Source organism: Erpetoichthys calabaricus, chromosome 16 (assembly GCF_900747795.2).
Source record: "Erpetoichthys calabaricus chromosome 16, fErpCal1.3, whole genome shotgun sequence".
In the NCBI taxonomy this organism is placed as follows: domain Eukaryota; kingdom Metazoa; phylum Chordata; class Cladistia; order Polypteriformes; family Polypteridae; genus Erpetoichthys; species Erpetoichthys calabaricus.
Genome location: NC_041409.2, coordinates 49680581 through 49704119, shown reverse-complemented (window position 1 = coordinate 49704119; position 23539 = coordinate 49680581). Strand labels below are relative to the sequence as shown.

Here is a 23539-nt window from a genome sequence, read left to right as displayed (position 1 = left end):
TGTTTTTATTTAGCATCCTATTGCTATTACAGAAGCAAACCTCAAAACAGCAAAAAGTTTAAGAAAGAAAAAAAAAAAGACACTTCGCACACACAAGCTGCTGTACAGGCAAGTTCAATATCATCAGCAACAAAAGAAAATGAGTCTCTGTCACAACAGGATTATAGGCAAGCTTGTTATATGTTTTTCATTTCTTGACTCTTCAGCTCTGCCCATATGGGTTGGATGGAATGTTCTGAATTGAAGTCCAATGTTAAAAGAAGAGTCAAAGCAAAGTGTATTCCCTTTTTATCATATTATTCAAAATGCTGTTTACAAAACAAGTCTAATAACAAAAGGCAACAAAAAATTATTGGTAATCATCAGAGACCACAACACACTTTTCTAAATCAGTTTTTCTGATCTGCTTTCAGTCACGTCTATTATGTTATGAGTAATGTTAGCTTATAGTGTACTTGCATGTAGTTTGTAATGAAATGTAAGCAACAATGAAGTAAATGTTTCGATATCTTCAGTGTGAAGTCAAATAGGTACACACTGCATCAAAGTCAATTTATTTATAGAGCACATTTAAAACAACATCATTAATGCTATAGGCAAAGTGCTTTATAATAAAATAAACAATAAACACGATATGCTGGATAAAATCAAATTAATCCACTAATGATAAAAAGTCATTAATCAAAGGTTTAGACTGACAACAAACATGTATGTTAAAATCGCCAACAATAAGTACTTTAGCATAGGAGACCATAATATCGATTAAGAGATGAGAAAACTCAGAAACAAACGCATCATTAATTACGGGAGGACTAGAGGTGGGCGGTATGACCAAAATTCTATATCACGGTATTTTTCTAAATTCTGCCGGTTTCACGGTATTAGACGGTATTTTTTTCCCCATGCATGAGTGGATGTTAACCACATTTTCCACTGCAATTACTGCAGTAGACTGGCTAAGAATAACTTATTAGACTGTTATGAGAATTGTACATCGTACAAAAAGACATTTTAATGTGCACACAAGTATTAATCCAGGTTTGCATGGCCCCATAAAGTGATAGTTTTTAAGGGGGTGGCACTAAAGAGAAGGAATCACATTGCATGACAGATGCAGTCAAAATATAGAACCTTTAATTGAACAAATTTTGCAAAAGCTTAAACTATGATTTTGACAACATATTTTCAACCATCCAAAGAGGCATTTAGACTTAGTAAAATATCCAGAGGTGTTTGTCAAAAGTTGGATTGCACTGAACACGTCTTAGAAAAGGAATAAATAGTAAATATTTTTTGTAAACCAACTACACTTTCTGTTAATGTTAACAATCTCTGTCCACTGACACGTTTAAGTGACATTTTAAACAATTTTACCATCATTATGCATAATATTTAAACTAATAAATAACAACAATAAAATACATAATAGTATTACTGATAGCTGCACCATTACTTCAAGGCTTCAAGCCCAGGTGCATTACACAGTATTCACCAAATTAAAATAAAATAAAACAAGTGCAATCTTGGTGATGACATCTTACCAACTGTACCATCATTTAGGCAAACTGCATTAATATGGACCTTGCTTCAAGCTAAGCTACATACATAAATAATAAAAACTGCAACTTGTATTTATAATGCTGTTTGTGGTATAGCCCTATGGAATTATTTTATAATTAAAGTAGAATGTTGTAAACTAAACTTCATCCTAAAATCAATGTTTAATTTACTAGATTTTCTCAAACCCCGTCACAAGTTAATGCAGCACATCAAATACTTTGTGTTAAGTGTTCCCCGACCCAGTCGTTAATCACTATGCTTCTTAAACTGACTTCCTCCGCACTAACAGCAGGCGCCTGCAGCAATCACCGCACAGATAAACGTCTTTGTGAAATTAAAACTAGTTATTAACTTAGCCGACGGAGTGTTCAAAACTTTAAAAATATCTTCGTTATACATGTTTAATTATGCCATCAATTCAGAGTTGCGACCATTTCTGAACGAGTCGCCAGCACATCGCAGGATCAATACAAGTAAAACATACACTTGCAAGTACAAAAACAAGTACAACTTGGCTTGCAGTATTATCCAGTAGTATAGAAACAGTATTTACACATCTGACCTTTTAAAACCAAAGTATCTCCAGGAAACGGACGTGATTCCTTTTTTTTTTCGGCAAAACTTCTTCTGTGTCATTATGTTTAACTTTATCGTCTGCTTCAGTTTCAGAATACTCTCTGTCCATTTTCACCGCACGGCATACCTATGCTACCGCCCACTATTTGGTGGTGTAGCAGTGAAAAAGAGCCCTAGTGCAACAAATCTGTGTTTAGCGGTGTAGCAGTGAAAAAGGTCCCCACGTGAACAGTTTCCCGCTGCGCCACGTTCCGAACGTCGTTTAGGCAATTTAAACCGGTGTTGCGGTATAAGAAAAATCCATATCATAACAAAAATAAAAAAGTTTTCGGTATGAACCGGTATACCGCCCAGCACTAAGGAGGACTATAAACCACAGCATACAGCAAAGAAAAGAGCTATACACTTTGAAAAGTTGCAGTTCAAAGCTACTAAATGGACACCTAGTAAAGCTCTGACACAGAAACAAACTTTTAAAAACAGTGGCAAGTCCACCACACCACAACAAGAGCCAAGGAGAGTTCAAAAATGATGATTATTAATCCATAGCAAGTACACAGGCAAACTACTGCAAAGCAAATTTCAAAAGAGATTTAAACCTCTCAAAAACCTACCGTAAGTTCACAAGACCACAAAACTAAAAACTGGTGAGCACACTCAGATCCGTAACCTTTCAGTTGCCCTGGAGTTTTAATAAGTTTTGTTAAAGAGGTTAATTTTAAATTTGAAAACAGTTTTCCACATATTATATGGAAGGCCACACATGGCACTTAATATAACTTTTTATTTTTTCAAACATTGCTACATGGAAGCTAGTAAAACATGTTGCCAAACTTCATAAACTTATCTAATTCTAGGGATAACTCCAGAATTAGATTTATTATTAGCTAATTATTTTGTCTTTAAATTAACCCAGAAGTGTTGAAATATGTAAACAAAAATATATCTTAGGACAGTGGAAATGAGTATAATCCAATAGCTCTGCTTACCTTTAGGGCAATGATGAGCTTAGATGGGAGTGAAACTTTATGTTCACAACCCACTGGGCAGTCAACCCCATTTTCTTCCTGCTTGCTCATTTGCAAAGTTGAAAACTCTCTAGAGGTCTCAGCTTCGCCATCTCCAGTTGGTCGCTGAGCTTTAACAAGCCGATCATAGGCAGATTTTAGCTCTCGCTTTGTCAAGGCTGTTTAAATAAGGGAAAAAAATTCTCAAAAGTAAACCTGTGACATAATTTCTCTGTACCGATTGTGGTTTCTATGCCTGGACGTATTACTACTACAAAACATCCCGAGACTGAAATCAGAGTGTTTTTTTTTTTTAATAACATAAACCAACTGCAATTACACTTGGCTACTAATAAACAAACATTACTGCAAAGTGCTGCGGTGGGCTGGTGCCCTGCCCAGGGTTTGTTTCCTGCCTTGCGCCCAGTGTTGGCTGGGACTGGCTCCAGCAGACCCCCGTGACCCTGTAGTTAGGATGTAGCGGGTTGGATGATGGATGGATACTGCAAAGTGGTCAAGCTGTGTACAGGGGTTACCTAAGCCACTTAAATTTCTTTCAAAACTCAAGAGTTAAAACTTTGACCCCATCAATATACTATAAGAGAGGTTTTGACACAAATTTTAACTTGGAGTTTTCAGTATATTTTCACATTTAGCCAATAACAGCACCATCTTGTCTTTCACTGCTTGATTATACTCAATCGCTGTGTACTACATTGAAGGCTGACAGGAAAAACAGTCAAAGGGATAAAAGCCAGCACAGGCAGACTATTGCACAGGCCCTTCTTTCTCATCCAAGGGCACAGCATGACAACAGCAACAAAAAAACATTACTGCACTGTTTGAAGCCAATAAGCACTAAAAAAGAAATGCCTGTGGATGAATTAAAGAAGACGTGTAAGACATTGAAAGGTTTCATGAATACAATGACACCCTAACCAAAGTTTTATATTTTGCACATATGTAAGACATCAACACTTTCTTTTGATGGAATCAGCAATTTTAAAAATATGACAATAAATGCAGCAGACACATTAAGGACAGGCAACTTTGGTACACATTCAGACTATAACATTTCTCTCTTTATGCCTTCTCCAAATCTAAGCAGATGGTTCTCTACTCTACTCAGATATGAAGCATAAAAATAAAGATTTTCAAAAACATAATTACACAGTGCTTCTTTCTGTCTTGGAATTACTTAAGGAAATTTAAGAACTTTAAACAGTCATTGGAGTTACAAATAAATTGTGTGAATTCTACTCCTCCTGTAGCTTTTAGCTCCTGCAAACAAAAAAATTATTAAAAAATGCTTTAAAATACAAAGAAGTTAATTTGTATTTTTAATTATAGTGCCTGTATGTTGTAATCTGCCTCCTTTAATTTTCTCTTTAAATTTCCAGAAAAAGGGAAAACAGAAAAAAAGTTAATTTAGTACATACTACACTACAATATGTGTCCTACAATATGTATTATTAAGAAGCTGCTACATTGAAGATATTTTTACGGAAAGCTATTTCTCAAAAACATATGGGGAGTAAGCACTCAAAAAATTGGACACTCACAGGTAAACATTTTTGTTTTCTGAAAAAAAGACTGCATTAAATAACCAAACATTAATGCTTATTGGAATAAAAATTGACAATAACAAAAATTACTTGCTAAAGTAATCAAGTTTAATTTTGGAGTATTAATTTTAGTTTTACACTAGGAGTTCACATATTAAATATTACTCACCTATAATGTTTGCTGCAAGCCAGGTGCAAGCTTTCTCTGTGGCCATGCGTATAGCAATATCTTGAGCGGTCTTCAGGACCTAGCGCAGGTTGAAGCAGTGAGAATCAGCACTCTGGTTGTAACAGACTACAGGACATCTAAATGGCATATCATTATGGCAGTCTGACCTTAAATATTATGAAAAAAAGGACAGGATTTTCCTGAGAAGCCTCCCGAATATCTACTGACACACTATATCTACACCCCAATAAAATACCTAAAATCCAACATTTTACTGTACTGTATATCCTTTTATGTCTGCTTTTTATTTTGTCAGAACAGGTCATATACCTCAAGTTAAAGATGTTCGGGCCCAGCCAGTACTTGGATAGGAGACCAACCAGGAAAAACCTTGGACTGCTGCTAGAATAAGTGTTGGTGAGCCCAGCAAGGAGTGCTTACCCTGTGGTTTGAACATAGATCCCAATGCTCCAGAGCAGTGATGGGGACACTGTGCTGTAAAAATGGTGCAGTCCTTCGGATGAGATGTCATGACTCTCTGTGGTTGTTAAGTGTAGTCAATATGGCCTCTTAATTCCCTGTGTCTGACTGGCTATCTCTCACCCCTTCACCATCTTAACACCTAATGTGTGGTGAGCACACTGGCACAAAATGGCTGCCGCTGCATCATCTAGCTGGACGCTGCATATTAGTGGTGGTTGAAGTGCTTCCCCACTAACTGTTTAAAGCACTTTGAGTACGTTGAAAACCGCTACATAAATGTAATGAATTAATCTTTATTATTATATTATTCAGTACAGGCTCAGAGCACTTGTTTTACTGTTAAACATTAAATCACTTACAAACATGAACATATACATTATAATAAAAACAGTGAAATCTAATGGTCATAATTTGATTAACAAAAATCATGACAATACATTAACAACATAATCATAAAAGCAGCATACCAGTGAATGCCACATTTTCCCTTGATACCATTCTAAATTTCATGACATTAAATTATTCTCGTTATTGATCAACAGTAAATCTATGTTGACTGCTAAACATGGCTGGTTTCCCCCACATTTATGCTGAGATATCAGTTTATATTATTAAATTCAAAGAGGAAAAAAACAATGGCTTACCGCTGCTGAAGTCTCTTCAGGCAGCAGGACTTTCACCGCTTCAGGAGCTCTTAGAATGCAAAACCTGACAGGAAGGAAACAAGGACGTCAACTTTTTTTTATTTCTAGTAAGCTGAGATGAATGTGTTATCTATTTATAAACTTCAGAAGGTAAAGACTTGGACAAAAATGCAATCAAATATGTTTTTATAATAACAGTAAAATGAAGACTAAGAGTTCAGACAATATTTGCATCATATTATTGCAGACAAGGTAAATCAAAAACTTACAGAAGAAATGGCACAACTATAATGCAAATGATAACTACATATATCCCCACACAAATATTCTTAGACCTGGTCAGTGTAATTCAAGAGCCTATCCCATCAGCATTGGGGGAAAGGCAAAAATCAGCCTTGAATTCAGAAAATTGTGGCTATCGTAAACAGTACTGATAAATCTGTCCTACTAGTAACTGCCTGATGATGCATTAAAATAATTGTTTAATTAAAACCAAGTTGTGCTAGGTAATTTCAACTGGGAAAAAAATAAATCTTGCAAACAATATTTGTACCAGCTGCAATAAATTTCTGGTGTGTGTGTGTATGTTTTACAGACCTTCTGTGAAAAGCCAAAATTTTCCCCTGGGGACAAATAAAGTTCTATCTTTTTCTACCTCAAAAAAATTAATTAAGCAAACACAGACATAATATACATGTGCCATAGTGATTTGAAGCTTCCAAGTGCTTTCTAAATTTTAAAGCCAGATTGAAAACATTCTCTTTATACATGTAATGTAAAGATGGCAGGTTTATCAAGTACTGTAAATGACGTAAGTAAATACAATTAACCAAGGTATACTAACATGAGACAAATAAGTCTCAACAGCAACTATTGGACCTTAGCTAATTATCCTGTGACTCCCGTTTACTTAAATGTTAGTTTAGTGTGCTGTTAAATTATTTTCAATGTCAGGCATTCTGTAAATATCATATATATACAGAAAATTAACAAAATTGAAAGGATATCTCAATTATACAAACTATCTTCAAATAAAGGACTACACTGTGCCAAGGCAAGTGCAATATTCTTCTAACTATAGAAAACATTGAAATATAAGTATGCCCATACTCCTTGCCAAATGCCAGTGCTTGTTTTCCTCCATCACAAAGCTGGGCACAAACTGCATCCAAAAGCTTGTTCTTTAAGTGCTCTCCATCATCTCTTAGCTTTTCTTTCATAATGGCTTCACCAGACTGAACAGTATCAGCCACTAGTGTTGCTCTACAAAAGACAGGCAAACATGTACAAATTGGTTTACTACATGGACAGATACGAATAACTAAATTTTAATCAACAGACTACTTACTTGATATGCTTAACACAGTTTGAACCAACTCTCTCTGCCACAAACTCCACTGTCCGACGCAAGGATGGTGGCTGATTGTGGAAGAAAGCTTGTTCCAAATCGATCTGAAATGCAGAAAAATAAATGGTAATTAAAGAAAAGTAAATATAAAAACACCAACAGTTTTAATTATTATGAAAGCAGTAGACATTGTGTTTCAATGGTTTAGTGAAGTGGAAGTAGGTTAATGAAAAGCAAGCAGGCAGACATCTTGAAAATTTGTTACTAAAAGATTATACTGGATCAGTTTGACATGCCAATCTAAGTAATGTCTTCTAGCAGGTCTCACACAATTAGTATGAGAAATCTTGAGCAAACTACTTAAAATTTCTTATTACTACTACATAAGCAATAGGAACAGCAGAATAGCAATACATGATCAAGAAGGACTAAGCACCCTTGTATTAGTAACAGATACAACTTCATTTAGAAGAGGATGTAGCAGCAATAAACTCCACCAAACATATCCTACAGCTGCTCAACAGACTTGCATAACATTTATGAGGAATTTTAGACCCCTTTCCCTTACTAAACTGCTTTACTCCATGGATATTTATATGATATTTCTGGAATGAACAATTCTCTTTGCTTCATGTCACAGACCCTGAAGTTGACATTCTTGAAAACAATTTTCTTCAGTTTAAGCCATCCTGTTGTTGATTTACTTTGTGTCATTGTCTTCCTGCATTACCCAATGTGTATTAAGCTTCAAGTGACATTCTACTTTCTTTACAAAATGTTGAATTCATTGACCTGTTTATCATAGCAGGATGTCCAGGCCATGAGGCATCAAAGCAGCTCCAGGTGTTTTTTTCCCCCTCAGCTCCAAACATGGGGCTCAACCTGTGTCTCATCTGTTTACAGAACATTATTGCAAAACACCTGTTGAACCTTCTGCATACATTTTGCAAAATGGGGATGTGCAGCAGTGTTTCTTTTGAAGAGCATTATTTTTCTCCATTTTGTCCTTTCATGAACACCATTATTGTTCAAGCATTTTTAGTACAGTGGAAATATAAAAGATTTTGACAAGTCCTAGTGATGTTTTTTTCACTTCCTCCTGAACTCTTGCTATGACATGGCATGATGACCCCCTCCAAAATGAGTAGCAACAAATACTTAATTTTGGCCATTGGTAGAAAATGTATCTTATGGTGAAGTGATGAACACCCAGGCCAGTGTCATTTGCACTTCAGAAGAGACACCTGAAGCTAAGGGTGTACTTGGGTAAAATTAGGACTTGGAAAGTATTTGGATGGGAGACCAATCAGGAAAGCTAGGGGTTCCTGCTGGGAGTGTTATTTGTGATGCCAGCTGAGGATGCTTATCCTGTGTTCTATGTGTAGATTCCCAAAGACCCAGTACAGTGATGGAGACACTGTGCTGAAAAAATGTGCTGGCCTTTGCAAGAGATGTAAAACCAACATTCTGATGCACTGTGGTCATTAAAAATCCCTGGACATCTTTCGAAAAGACAAGTGTGTTCCCTAATGTCCTGGCTTAACTGCATATCACTGCATCGTCCACTCTAGTCCCCTAATCATTCTCTGTTCTTTAGTGACTTTCCAGGTACTAAGTGGTGAAGTGGTGAAATATATAATGAGTGATATAATATAATGTGATATAATATAATATATAATGATATATATATGGGTTTATTCTACACACTGTTGGTGGTTGAAGTGGCTCCCCACTATCTAAATAATGAAGTCTGAGAAGGTTAGAAAAGTGCTGTATAAATGTAATTACTTTTTTTGCTAAAGACCTGTTTATTTGATGTGGGCATTATTCATGCAAAGATTTTTTTTTTGATAACAGCAGACTTTATAAGTAGTCAAATGTCATGTTTCTTTTTTTATAGGGCACATTACCTCATAACTCTTCACCAATCTCATTTTTCATTGGAACACCTGCCCCATTTAGCTTTGGAAAGTTAGCCTCAAGATTCACATACTTTTTCCTCACCTACACTGAGAATGTTTAAGTGATGTATGCAGTTATGACTAACAGAATTATAATTGCGTGCTATTAGTTTAAGCACCTCATGTTTGTTGTTCACTGTTAATTAGCTGAAGATTAGATCATGTTTATAGGAATATTTAATGCAGAGATCCAGGTAATTCTAAAAGATTTATAAATTCATTTAAATTTTCAAGTATGTTCTTCTGCAGCAACACATTTATGCAATTTAAACCAGAGACTTATTAACCATACTGATAAAATAATCTGCTCATGTTGTAAAAAATATTGAATGTACAGATTTAAAAATGTTTAACAATGAAATTATATTACTAACAATTTTGGTGAAAGTGACAGTTTAACACTACTGCAAGGAAGGTATGACACTAAAATAGAATGCACAATAGTGAGCTTATAAACGGCAATACTGGTAATCGCATACACACTGACAATTGAACTAAGCTGTAAATGCACATATCACGACTGTATTCTCTGCTCCAAAAGACTGATTGAAATGTAAATTTGAAACAAAGAGCAAAAGAATTACATATGAATGTCACATTTTGTCTACATATGAGATGCAAGTTGAATGAGGACTAAGTTCTGTTTAGAGAAGTAGGTCCTACCTGCAGTTTTTGCTGAGACAGAGAGATACACGGCACAAAGGGTTCAGCAGCTGTAGGCGTTATTTTGCGAATTAGCCCTCCATTCTTTGATGAACTGCCAGCTACAAATGCAGCAAGTAGTTTACGGAATTCACCTATTATAAAATTAAGCAAAATCAAAACAGAAAGGAAGAAAGTAAATAAGTAAAATGATTTTAGAAACAAACCTTAGACGACAAGGTCCAAGGTTACCTATCTGACATCATTCCTCCTAATTTCAATTTGATTCTATATCCATCCCACTGCCCATCCATCCATCCATTTTCCAACCCGCTGAATCTGAACACAGGGTCACGGGGGTCTTCTGGAGCCAATCCCAGCCAACACAGGGCACAAGGCAGGAACCAATCCCGGGCAGGGTGCCAACCCACCGCAGGACACACACAAACACACCAAGCACACACTAGGGCCAATTTAGAATCGCCAATCCACCGAACCAACATGTCTTTGGAATGTGGGAGGAAACCGGGGCGCCCGGAGGAAACCCACGCAGACACGGGGAGAACATGCAAACTCCACGCAGGGAGGACCCGGGAAGCGAACTCGGGTCCCCAGATCTCCCAACTGCGAGGCAGCAGCGCTACCCACTGTGCCACCGTGCCGCCCTCCCACTGCCCAATGACTATAAATTATTTTTCATTTTTGGATGTACAGAAGTGTATATGACTAGAAAAATCAACTCAAAAGGCAACTTTGTTACATAATTACGTCATGCACAGTGGGTTTACTTCATACATGTATACATACATATATAAGCCAATGATTTACTTCTTATAAATTAAAATGTATAAAATATCTATCAAATGAGACAGAGGAGGTACAGGGTGTCCGAAAAATTAACACATATTATAAATTACAGTAACAGTAAAGTTGGTACTCTAATAATAAGGACAGGATTTACACACCAGAATTCATCATAAGAATAAGCTTAACAACAGTTTGTACAAATTCAATTATTGTTACAGTCTACATTCAGTGTAGCCAATAAGAGGTGTTAGCCTTAAACATTTTGAAGGAAAAAGAAGTTTGATGCAAGTTTAAAGCTATTCAGTACACACTAACTGCTTTCCAATAAGCAGAACAGCACAATGTTACCAGTAATTTAATATCTTCCTTTAACATTATGCTGTAAATAGAAGCACAACAGGCAGCAACAGAAATGGCATGCATTTCAAAACACAATACATCCTGGTATTACTTAATATTGTATTTTCTGTTCTGTTTGGATGGTGTCAATTTTCTCTACTCAAGTTATTATACTGAGATGAACTAATAGCTCTTTCTTCAGAATAGCCAGCTCTTGATGGTCTTAGGTATCCTTATATGCAAAATTTATTCTTTTCACACCAAAAGCTACCATTTCCACATGTCTTAGTTGACCATCTTCTCAGTCTCACCTCCTCCACCTAGACTACACTGCAACTCTTGGCCAGGTCATTTCTATTCATTTGCTACATACATAAAAATGACAGTAGTATGATTGGCCATATATTTTCTTCATGCTAATGCTTTCTCTCAAATTTGTAGTTTTTATTCCTCCCCTGCCTTAAAATTTGACACCTGATTAATATCACCTCAGTTACAACCCTGTTTCTAAAAAAAAAAAAAAAAATAAAATAAAAATTGCCAACACTTTGTAAAATGCAATAAAAATAGAATGAGATGATTTGCAAATCATGTAAACCCTATGTTTAATTAAAAATTGTATAAAGACAACATATCAAATTTTGTAAGTGTGGTTTTTTTAATATATCCTCATTTTAAATTTGATGCCAGCAACATATCTTAAAAAAGCTGGGACAGGATCATGTTTACCACTGTGTTGCATTACCTCTTCTTTTAACAACACACTGTTTGGGAACTGAGGGGGCCAATTGGTATAGTTTTGAAAGAGAAATGCTGTCCCTTTCTTGCCTCATTTCCAATTTCAGCTGCTCAAAAATTTGGGGTCTTCTTTGTCATATTTTCATTTCACAATGTGCCAAATGTTTTTAATGGGTGACAGGTCTGGATGGCAGGCAGGTCACCTGGAGTCTCTCACTACTGAGCCATGCTGTTGTAATACGTGCTGAATGCGGGTTGGCATTGCCTTGCCAAGCAAGGCCTTCCCTGAAAAGATGTTGTCTGGGTGGCAGAATATGTTGCTCCAAAACATGTATATTTTCTTCAGCATTAATGGTGCCTTCCCAGATGCACAAACTACCCATTTCTTTTGTAAAAATACACCCCATACCAATACATTTTCAAGCTTTTAAACAGTGCAATGATAGGATACGGTGTTCATGATTTCTAAAAACTATTTCAAATTTTGATTTGTCAAACCATAGGACAGTTTTCCAATTTTGTCTCATTTCATTTTAGAGTTTGAAGCCAGAGAAGGTGGCAGTGTTTCTAGATCATATTTATATACTGTACATTTTTTTTCTTTGCATTGTAGAGTTTTAACTTGGATTGGTGGATGCAGCAACAATCTGTGTTCATAAGCAATAGTTTTTGGAACTGTTTCTGAGCCCATGCAGTGATTTACCACTGCAGAATCGTGTCTGGTCTTAATGAAGTGCCACCTGAGGACCTAAAGATCGTGGCCATCAAATTTTGGTTTTCTGCCTTGTCCCTCATGTAAAAAAATTTCTCTGTATAAAGCAGATTCTCTCTGCGTTTCTTTTTCTTCTCCATTTATCTGTATCCGCCTATTAAACTCATCAATTTATTTATTTTTTTTTACTATTTTTAAGTTTTATTTCGTTGGCCATGCTCTCTTTCTCAGGGGTAGGGGTTGATTTGTTTTCAATCCTATTTTTTTGTAAAAATTGATCTATTTGTATGGAATGATTACAATAAAATCAATTATAAAGAAAATAGATTTCTTTGGACTCCCTGAATCTTTTAATGATATTATGTGCCGTAGATGATGAAATACCCAAATTCTTTGCAATTTTATATTAAGGAACATTATTTTTAAATCGTTGCACTATTTGTTCGCACACTCTTTCACTGAGTAGTGTACTCCTCTGCATCTTCACTTCTGAGAGACTCTGCCTCTCTGGGATGCTTTTTTCATATCCAATCATGTTACTGACCTATTGCCAAGTAACCAAATTTGTTATGAGATGTTCCACCAGGTGTTTATTAGCATTACACAACTTTTGCAGCCTTTTGTTATCCCATCCAAACTTTTTTTGAAACAACTGTATCAAACTGAATCAAATTCAAAATGGACATATATTTTTCATAAAACAAAATTTCTCAGTTTCAACATTTGACATGTTGTCTTTATTTTATTTTCAATTAAATATATGGTTTACTTAATTTGCAAATCACCACATTCTGCTTTTATTTACATTTTACACACAACCCAACTTTTTTGGAAGTAGGATTATATTTTAAGCTTCATCAGCCTCATCCTATAACCATTCAACATGCAAACCTGTCATACAGCTAAGGCAAACGTTTCCTTTTAAAAAGTCAGAATGGAACAACTTACATGCAGATCACACTCTTCTTACCACCACCGAACCTGCACCTCCATTCACACTCCACATAATATTTCCACATGATTTTCAATATGTGAATAAAGTCTAGAGATAGTTCCCTCATTCTTGTCCACACTTCACATGGTGTCACTCAGCACTGGGTGTTAAGATCAATTATCTTTATTCTTTATAGGCTGGCATAAGGAGATGAAATGTCAATACCATTAGCACAATATTACTTTTCATTTGTATACTGAATTTATCAGTTTAAGTAAATTATACGTTCCAATTACATAATTAACAAACCCATTTACTCAATTAAATCGGTGGATGAATAGTAATTAGTTTTTAATTTAAAAATTTAACTTTAAGAATAGGGCGGCACGGTTTCCTCCCACAGTCAAAAGACATGCAGGTTAGGTCAATTGGCGATTCTAAATTGGCCCTAGTGTGTGCTTGGTGTGTGTGTGTGCCCTGCGTTGGGTTGGTGCCCTGCCCGGAATTGGTTCCCTGCCTTACGCCCTGTGTTGGCTAGGATTGGCTCCAGCGGGTTGGAAAATGGATAGATGGAACTTTAAGAATAGTAAAGAAATAGGGAATACTGTTGACTGAATATGTCTGAATATTAATTTGGCTAAATTGAACTATTAAGACATTATCTTTGACCCAGACTTAACCCTCAGTATTCATATTTTGTGTTTTCCAAAATTTGCATTTTCTACCTTGAAAATACTGGAAAATCATGTCTGGTTTTTAAACATTTGGGCCTTAGACAGCTAGTTTATTAATTTGTGTTTTGTAATGTTTAAGCTCAGGCTACTTGAATTTATGATGGAGAAAAGCAAGGTGGCAAAATCCCAGATGGAAGAGCAGAAAAATCTTTATGTAACAAATAGAATTAACCAGTGCCCAAACCAGGAAGTGCATTAGTTTATATTACATCTCTTATCATCTATGCAAAATACTCTTCTCTTTAAAACTCTTCCCAACATTACCTAATGTTGATCACTTGACTGAAACTGGCCATCATAACTTTACAGCTTGTGCAGGTGTTTCCATCATTTTACTGAAACTTATTCATTAAACAATGACACACTTTAAGTCAAAGCCAGAAAGAGCGATATATGGAATACTGGGCCGGTCAAATGGGTGTTAATCTCAAGGTTGAAATCTTAAGCTACTGTTCTTGACCTTCATTAGGCCACAGCCATGTCGCTGCATGCAAAAGAAAGTTTAGCATTAAAGCCATCTTTTCATTATGCTTAATAACAAGAGCTAGACTTTTACTTATCACTGTGTAAAATTAATTTTATATTAGTTAGAAATACCAGAAATTGTACACTTACGCCTCTATAGCTAACACAACACACTGCATCAAGAAGCACGGTTATAACAACAACTGTATGACTCAACGTCCTAAAAATGTATTCAGTGGCCTCTAATTATTTTGAGAGCTAATTTTAAAATCTTCCTTCACACATATAAAGCCATAATTGCTTTCCAACCAGACCCTCACCCTCAAACTCCTCTCTTGCCTCATAGAACTAATTAGAACCTATATATAACATATATTAAGTTATTCTTTCAAAACTACCATATTGCACATACATTTGTGTTGTTCAGCTCATACATAAAGTACAAAGCAAATCTGTCCAATGGCACACCTATCTCAGGGCATACATTGTTGAAAGATACAGCCCTCCTTAAACATGCATGGGATAAAGAGCACTTGTTAAAGAGGCAGAGCCTTTAACTTTCAAGCATGCAACCTAGGGAACAATCTGTCTAGTACTATTGCAGAATCCCTTAAATCAATGATAAGATCTCATTATTTTAGCATAGCACATTCTTGTTATGGTTGTTGTTGAGGTTGCTTTATATTGTTCTTGTATTGCTTTTTAATTAAGTGTAGTAATTGCTTTTGATTTTCCATTACATATGTGTTACCATCTTCTTTCCCTTCTCAGTGCCCCTTAGTAACACTTGGTCTGTCTTGAGGTACACTTCCACATAAGTATATGCCTACATAACAGAAAGCACTTGAGGTAGAACAGCTGGAATTTTGACTTTAAACCACTCTGAATATTTCAGTTAACAGTTTTGTATATTTGAGAGGTATGACAAAAATGTTTTGAGCCGAAACTTGAAAGAGTTGTACTATGGTGTTGATTTTTTACGTGGTCAAACAATGCTCCTTTGGAGATTCATAGGACAATAGAGCAAGGGCCTGTCCTGGCTGCATGGAGAGAGAGGAAATAAAAATCAACACTAGTAATGGGTGGCATAATCTGTACCTGTACCTATGCATAAGTTTATTCCAAAACCAAATGTATTCAGTTAATCTTCCAAAACTGCCATATTGCCCAAACATTTGTGTTGTTCAGCTCATATAAGAAATACAAAGCAAATAGGACCAATGATACAACATGTAATAAGCTAACAAAAGCACAAAATTGCAGAGATGGCACAGTTAATGGGCTTGCAAAACATTCTAAAAATGAACCATGAACCACTAAATTTGTGTCCTTCATTCTGTTTTTGAACCTAAGAAATTTTCATTATCGTAACAACTAAAATGTGATAAATGTGTCATTTGTACTGGAGTCCTCACTAAGTGTTATTAACCAGCTAATGTCTCAGCAAGTGTCACAAATATGAAAATGTAATATTTTGATAAAACTTGTTTTAAAAGTGTGTTATTATAAAATGAGAAATAAAGAGTCTGTGTAAATGAAAATATATTCATTTTTATTCTCACTAATTATTGTGTCAATTTTGTTAAAAGTGTTTTATTTTTTCAAAAGATGGATTAGTCGTATATGAAAATGGTCAGATTAATCAGTAGGCCATAATGATCATATTATTTTCTATAAACCCTATGCTGAAATTCTCCCAAACATGTAAAATTCCTCCAATTCCTTACTACACAATATCAATGATACCACTTTATTAAGGTATATATTTATACTAGCAATAAACTTTAATGTACAGTAATCCCTCCTCCATCGCGGGGGTTGCGTTCCAGAGCCACCCGCGAAATAAGAAAATCCGCGAAGTAGAAACCATATGTTTATATGGTTATTTTTATATTGTCATGCTTGGGTCACAGATTTGCGCAGAAACACAGGAGGTTGTAGAGAGACAGGAACATTATTCAAACACTGCAAACAAACATTTGTCTCTTTTTCAAAAGTTTAAACTGTGCTCCATGACAAGACAGAGATGACAGTTCCGTCTCACAATTAAAAGAATGCAAACATATTTTCCTCTTCAAAGGAGTGCGCGTCAGGAGCAGAGTCTGTCGGAAAGACAGAGGAAAGCAAACAAATCAATAGGGCTGTTTGCTTTTAAGTATGCGAAGCACTGCGGCACAAAGCTGTTGAAGGTGGCAGCTCACACCCCCTCCATCAGGAGCAGGAAGAGTGAGAGAGAGAGAGAGACAGAGTTTGTTTTTCAATCAATACGTGCCCTTCGAGCTTTTAAGTATGCGAAGCACCGTGCAGCATGTCGTTTCTGGAAGCAGCTGCACAAAAGATAGCAACGTGAAGATAATCTTTCAGCATTTTTAGACGAGCGTCCTTATCGTCTAGGTGTGCGAACAGCCCCCCTGCTCAATCCCCCTACGTCAGGATCAGAGAAAGTCAGCGCAAGAGAGACAGAAAAGTAAGCCGGGTAGCTTCTCAGCCATCTGCCAATAGCGTCCCTTGTATGAAATCAACTGGTCAAACCAACTGAGGAAGCATGTACCAGAAATTAAAAGACCCATTGTCCGCAGAAATCCGCGAACCAGCAAAAAATCCGCGATATATATTTAAATATGCTTACATATAAAATCCGCGATGGAGTGAAGCCGCGAAAGGCGAAGCGCGATATAGCGAGGGATTACTGTATTCATCAGTTGCATGTGCATTAAGGTTCATCATGTTTTACTCATAAAACTAAATCTTCCACATCTTTCCCCCTTACATAGTGCTAATTCCATTGTACGCGATATGACAATAATTAGCCAGCTACTAAACAGTAGCTGTGCAAGCAAAACACAATGCTTTATTTGAGTAGCATAGAAAAGATCTGTAAAAGTTATAAAAGTGTTCACTATATGTAAAATGAATACATTTCCTCAGTTTCATTAGTGCTGTGCTCCCACCTTTCCCTGGTCAAATGTTAGATTTTTGCTTTTTGTATTTTTATGGAATATAAAAAGACCATCTGTTAAGCACTCCACAGAGTTTCGGGTTCCATATTTTAGCCATACACTTTATGCTCAACATGGAGTTGAGTTGGCTCTCTCTCCTTGTCAATACCCATCTTGGTTTACTGTGTAATCAAGTATCCTATCTCCTCGGAGTACTACCTTTCATGGTCCACAACAGTAAAATCTAGAGCGTCCAACCTGAGACACTTAATTAAAATGCAGTGGGAATATGGCATGGAATTGAGAACAATCTAGTTTTATATTTAATGTGGTACTCATGCACTTTAATCTTTAATAATCTGCTCTTTGGTATTGCTGACAACCCCATGTTCTTTCCTTTGTGACACTGTTGAGGCACATCGACTCTTGGGGATGTTTTTACTATTCCCTCCTCTTGTTTTTTTCTTCTGTTTGCAACTTAAATCTGCTGTTAAAGCTTTTAAAGTCTCACAATCATTTCCGGCTGCTTTCCATCCAATCAATAATCATTTTTATAGTTCTTTACTCTCATCTTTGCAATCTGTGGTAGTTATGTACTTCATCCATTATGTTGGCACAACCTTTTTTCTGCACCCCTCCCCTACTGGAAATGTTCTTAAGAATATCCATTCTGACTTTAAAATCATTACCTTAAATTTCAGCCCTCACAAGAAGATGCCTATTGCCAGTCCGACTCTATTCTGAAAACATTTCCAGGCATATGTCTTTTGCTCTTCCACCATTCATCTTTCTGTCTGCTATTTTAGCCACCCACATCCTGCTTCACAAATTTTTTCTACTGCTCTGTTCTGTCTTGTCTATGTACAGTTACTATAAAGACACTAGCCAGGTTTCCATTCAAGGAGTTTTTGCAAAAAAATATTTAGCGCTTCAAATTTTTTTACCGATATAGCTGATGGAAATGCTAATTATCGATAAAATGTTGTACATGTCGACATAATATTTTTCCGTTTAACTTTAACGCATAAATTCCATATGATACTTCAGATGTCGCAAAAACTACATTGGAAACACTTTTTGTCGGAAAAAAGGGCTTTAACGCAAATAAATGTGTCACATTTTCATCACGTGCAATCAAAACGAGAATGGCGGAGCGGTTCGCATGGTCTGATGAAGAGAGTTTTTTTTTTGATTAAACGTCGTTATTTTGTATTAATTCAAATTAACAGTTTTAATTAAAAACCTTAAGGGAAGCAGGTTACAGTACTAATTCAGTTGTTATCGCACTGAGAAGGGATGTTGAAAGGTAGGCTCACCTGTACAGATCCGATGCTGCAAACACAGCTGCATCATGGGCACTTCCAGGAGTGCCAACGCAATGCACCTGTCATCAACAAGGGCCTGGAGAACAATAGATGGCCACCCTTTGTGATTAATGTAATCGCGGTAGCCTTCCGTCGGGGGAAGAATAGGCACATGCGTGCCATCCAACGCACCGTAAATCTGTGGCACAAGATGCACCAAGGAATTGCGGTATGCAATTTCATTGGCCTCCGCTACAGTCGGAAGTCTGATATAACGCCGCATTAATTTTTCTTTAATAGCGGTGCACACAGCATATACACATCGATGGACGGTAGTTTTACTAACCCCGAAAGTTTCTCCAACTACTCTATATTCGGCGCAGGTTGCCAGCTTGTAAAGGGCGATGGCAATCCGCTTTTGGGTTGGAACCGGTGGTCGGTGGCAACCTGTGATGGGCGCAACATCAGGACTGATGAATCCACACAACATCTCAAACGTCGGCCGTGTCATTCTAAAATGTTGCAGCCCGAGACTTTCTGTGAAGTGTCTCTCCACCACCTCCTCCCAGAAGGTCTTATTCCGTCGTCTCTCCCATACCCGTGGGTTTCGTCGCACTGGGGTACTTTCTTCGAGCTCTAGGGCTATCAGACAAGCAACTGCTTCATTCTGCTGTCGTCTTCGGATATTATGTACAATTCCAATTATTTGTGAAACTGAAATAACAGTAAGCTGGCAAATTTCAAAAAACTGTCTGAATAATCTCTCCATTTCTTTGTTTCTTTGTTTAGTGGAGGGGGTGTAACGTGGAAAACAAAAGGTAGATAATTTGCGACATACACAAAATTATGTATGGAAACGGCTCAAGGGCAGATTTTTTTCGCGATACAACAAAACTTATGCGACAGTTCGTTTTGGGGGGGATGACATCATCACGCACACCATTTTATCGATAAAAAGCCAGTTTGATGGAAACAGGCTGGAGACAGCAAATTTCACACATTTTTTTTACGTATATTCTGTTTGTCGATAACAAAACGTCGCAAAAAACTGGATGGAAACTTAGCTAGTCTTAGCCTCTCAATGCAAATTTGATGACTCCTTCTTCAAAATGGCAGTTTTCACAGTGTGCCATATACTGTAGGTTGCTCCTCTCTGGTTGACTTGCTTAGGCTTCACTAGCTTCATATTCCCGTTCCTTACTTTAACAGGGCAGGGTGCCAAATTTGTCTTTATTTATTGTATTTATGTTAACTGTATATTGCTTATTGACTTTTAAGACTATTATGATTAAAATAAAGCGTGTCTGGGTTTACAGGTACAGCACATACTGTATCTTTAAAAAGTACATTAGAAACTTTTCATCACCCCATTTATATGGCATAATGCTCCTTTATTTTTTATACTATGTTTAGAATAAGTATATTCTGCTCTGAGCTGAAAAATACATCGAATTGAAGATTTTCAAAACCAGTTAATCTACTTCATGGTCATGAGCAACTGTAGACTATAATGAGAGCATTAGGCACAAGACAGGAAACAACAACATAAGGCACACCAGTCCACTGCAGGGCACTCACACTGAACCACTTAACACTGTAATCCTTGAAACATGGGAACTAAAGTACTTAGAAAAAAGTGACACATACAAAGGAACTTACAAAGACCACAGCAAGGACAATGGATCTATGAATCAGCAATGCTAAACACTTTGCCATCCAGCATTCAACATGTCACCCAATTACAAGAACTTCCCTACCTTCCTTTGCCAAAAAAATATCAAAGATTACACATTAAAAGTTATGATTATTGCAAACAAACATTATACTCATTTCCAAAGAACCTTGGCTTGTCGTGTTATTTTGCATATTTAATAGCAATTTAAACTTAGGGTATTTCTTGAAGGGAATCTATTCCTTACTTCAACAACACCCTGTTTAAAAAAATTACTCTTCATTTAGTGTCCCCTAATTTATCCATACATTTTCAATTTTAAAAAGACAAATTGAGGTAGTTTTGCTATCACAATGTTTCAGATTTAAAAAAATGTTTAGAGATCCCCTATTAGCTTTTCCTTCTTCAGATACTATACTTAATAAACTGGCAGTGCCATCTTAAAACTTAGCTAAAAAACCAAGGTGCATTACTAAGTGAAACAACTCAACTTGAAAACTAGAGGACATTTGTCAGGTGCTGTCTTTACTCAAAGTTCTGCTACATTTTGACTGTGTCTTCAACAGTGTTAGCTATTTCTCCCTTGTTCTAGTTTTTTCTACACATTTCAGTGGTTTGCTAACTATGTACACATCCAGGTTAATAATGTATAGCAGAAAGATGGATCCCAGAACTAATAACTAAAGTGCACCACTAAAGAAAAATCACTCCATGCAACACAATCTTTATTGTTTACATTCTGACCTGAATCCAATCAGACACATTCTCTTGAATACCAGGCACATCTATCATTTTTTTTTTTAAAGAATCCTGATAAATAATGTCTTTAAAATTCAAATACACGTACTGAATAGCTCTGCTTATATTAACAGTATACTTGTCAAACATATTTCTAGCAGATGGCACCAACATTTTGTAAGCAGGTGTGGCTTAAAATAATCTAATTTGTCTGTATTCCTAATGCTGCTTAGTGTTAGATATTTGAATATTTTTGTTTTATTTAAACAAACAAATTCAGCTACCTTCCTGCTTATCCATGTGCATCCATACTACAAACCGGTATATAACTACAAAGATTTTGTTTTATATGGGTAAAATCAGACCTAGCATATTTGCAGTTACAAAAAACATTAGGTGAAAAGGATGGGATACATTGCAGAATTTAAATAGGAAAGCTTTGGAAAAAACTAAATACATATTAGTATTTAAATCTGCCTAGTTTCTGGTTAATTCTGATTTTTACTATCTATAATCTGAGCAGAACTGCTGAAAAAATGCAAAAGACAAAAACACGTTACCTCTATAATCCTATCAGTTAATTCTTTTGACAAACTGCAGAGCACTATTTAAAAAAATGACAAATGACTAGCAGTTCAGTTATCACTTTCAGAACAGTTTAAACTTTATGTGTTATACTCACTAAGAAATGGACAGCAGGTATAAAGGAGTTGTTGATCCACCAAAGGAAGAGAATCCTACAAGCCAAAAAGTGAGAAATGAGAAAAGTAACACGATCCTAAATGATTCCTCAGTCTGTTTCCCTATACAGTATACTCTTTGATATAACAGAAGTGATCATATTAGATGGCTGCTTTTTTGAATCACTTCCATAATATTCCTTTAAAACTGCTCCAAGTTCCTAATTGACCCTGGTTTTGAACTACAAATGTTACAGTTCAAATTACACAGTTAAGTTGTTAATCAAGATTTAAACTTATGTCAACTGATTAAAAAAATTAGAAAATGAGAAATATAATAATCAATAACTAACCAACATCATTCTTGGAATAAAACATTTAACAACTTGAATCTAAAACTTACATTTTAAAAAAAATAATTCAGGAGAAAAAAGTGCTTGTAACATTTTTTATAAGAATTTTTTTCAATTTGCATAAACTACATTTTGCTCATTTAAAAACATAAGAGAACATTTTATGGAAAACAATCTAAAATCTCAGGTAAAGGCAATCTAAAACCAGCATTTAGAATTAATAAAGGTTTTTGAACATGAATTATCCCCATTTGAATGTGTGCATGATTAGGTGCTGTGATTGGGTGGTACCCCCATTTTGGCTTATTCCTGTCTTGCATCAGATGCTGCTAAAACAGTTTCTGGCTCCCAGCACACCTAAACTCAATTAAGCATAGATAATATGACAAAATGCAACACTTAGCGATCAAACTGATACCAGAACTCCAAAAATGTAATAGCACTACCAAGTACTATTGGATGGTACACCGGTACAAAAAAAAGTACTGAAATACTACATTTTTGAAATGGTACTATACCACCATTATGCAAAACAAGTAATCATATTACATGAACTGAAATTCAGTGCAGGAGCTGCACACGCAAGTAAGAGAGTAGATAAAAAGACAGAAGGATTTGCATACTTCAGGCTAAAGCAGGTGACAGACTGTACAGGGAAGTTAGTTAAGTCAGGGAGAGACTAAAAGAATAAGGCTCTCACACCGTCTTAAATCTTAGGGTGGAGTCTTGGACGTTGGGCAGTAGTAGTGGGGATGGTGAGTCAGGAGTGCTCAGTGCTGCATCTAACTCACCAGTGATTTCAATTACTATTACATATACCTGTGTTGTTCTTCCTTGCCCGTCAGTGGTTGCTACAATATTTTAAATAAATGAAATGCAACTCTATTCAGTTACTAGAGTCAGTGCTCAGTTAGTGAAAACTTTATTTTTGGGGGTGAGGCTTTGGGTTATGGTTGGCCTTAGGATTGGGGTTATGAGACAAAAACATTAATAGCATTTTATTTTGTAAAAATAAAAAATTATCCGATATATTCTTCAGTATCATTTTGGTACCACTACTGAGTTGAAAATTTTATTATCGATCCAACACTAGTACCAAGTGAAAGTCAAATTGAAGGCTATGACATTTCTCAGATGATTAAAAAATGACAGTTAAAAAAAAAAAAAAA

General features: G+C 36.0%; 1 protein-coding gene across 1 annotated transcript in view; it reads right to left on the bottom strand.

Moving 5' to 3' along the window:
* The window catches only part of cdan1 (codanin 1), a 74710-nt gene that overhangs the window by 5144 nt on the left and 46027 nt on the right, over positions 1–23539 (bottom strand). The window contains exons 17-23 of the mRNA XM_028821585.2: positions 22020–22074; positions 9977–10110; positions 7353–7456; positions 7115–7267; positions 6005–6068; positions 4878–4956; positions 3126–3322 (exon numbers count right to left, since the gene is read on the bottom strand). Of these exons, the coding sequence (XP_028677418.1) occupies positions 3126–3322; positions 4878–4956; positions 6005–6068; positions 7115–7267; positions 7353–7456; positions 9977–10110; positions 22020–22074 (786 nt within the window). The remainder of the gene's footprint in view (positions 1–3125; positions 3323–4877; positions 4957–6004; positions 6069–7114; positions 7268–7352; positions 7457–9976; positions 10111–22019; positions 22075–23539) is intronic.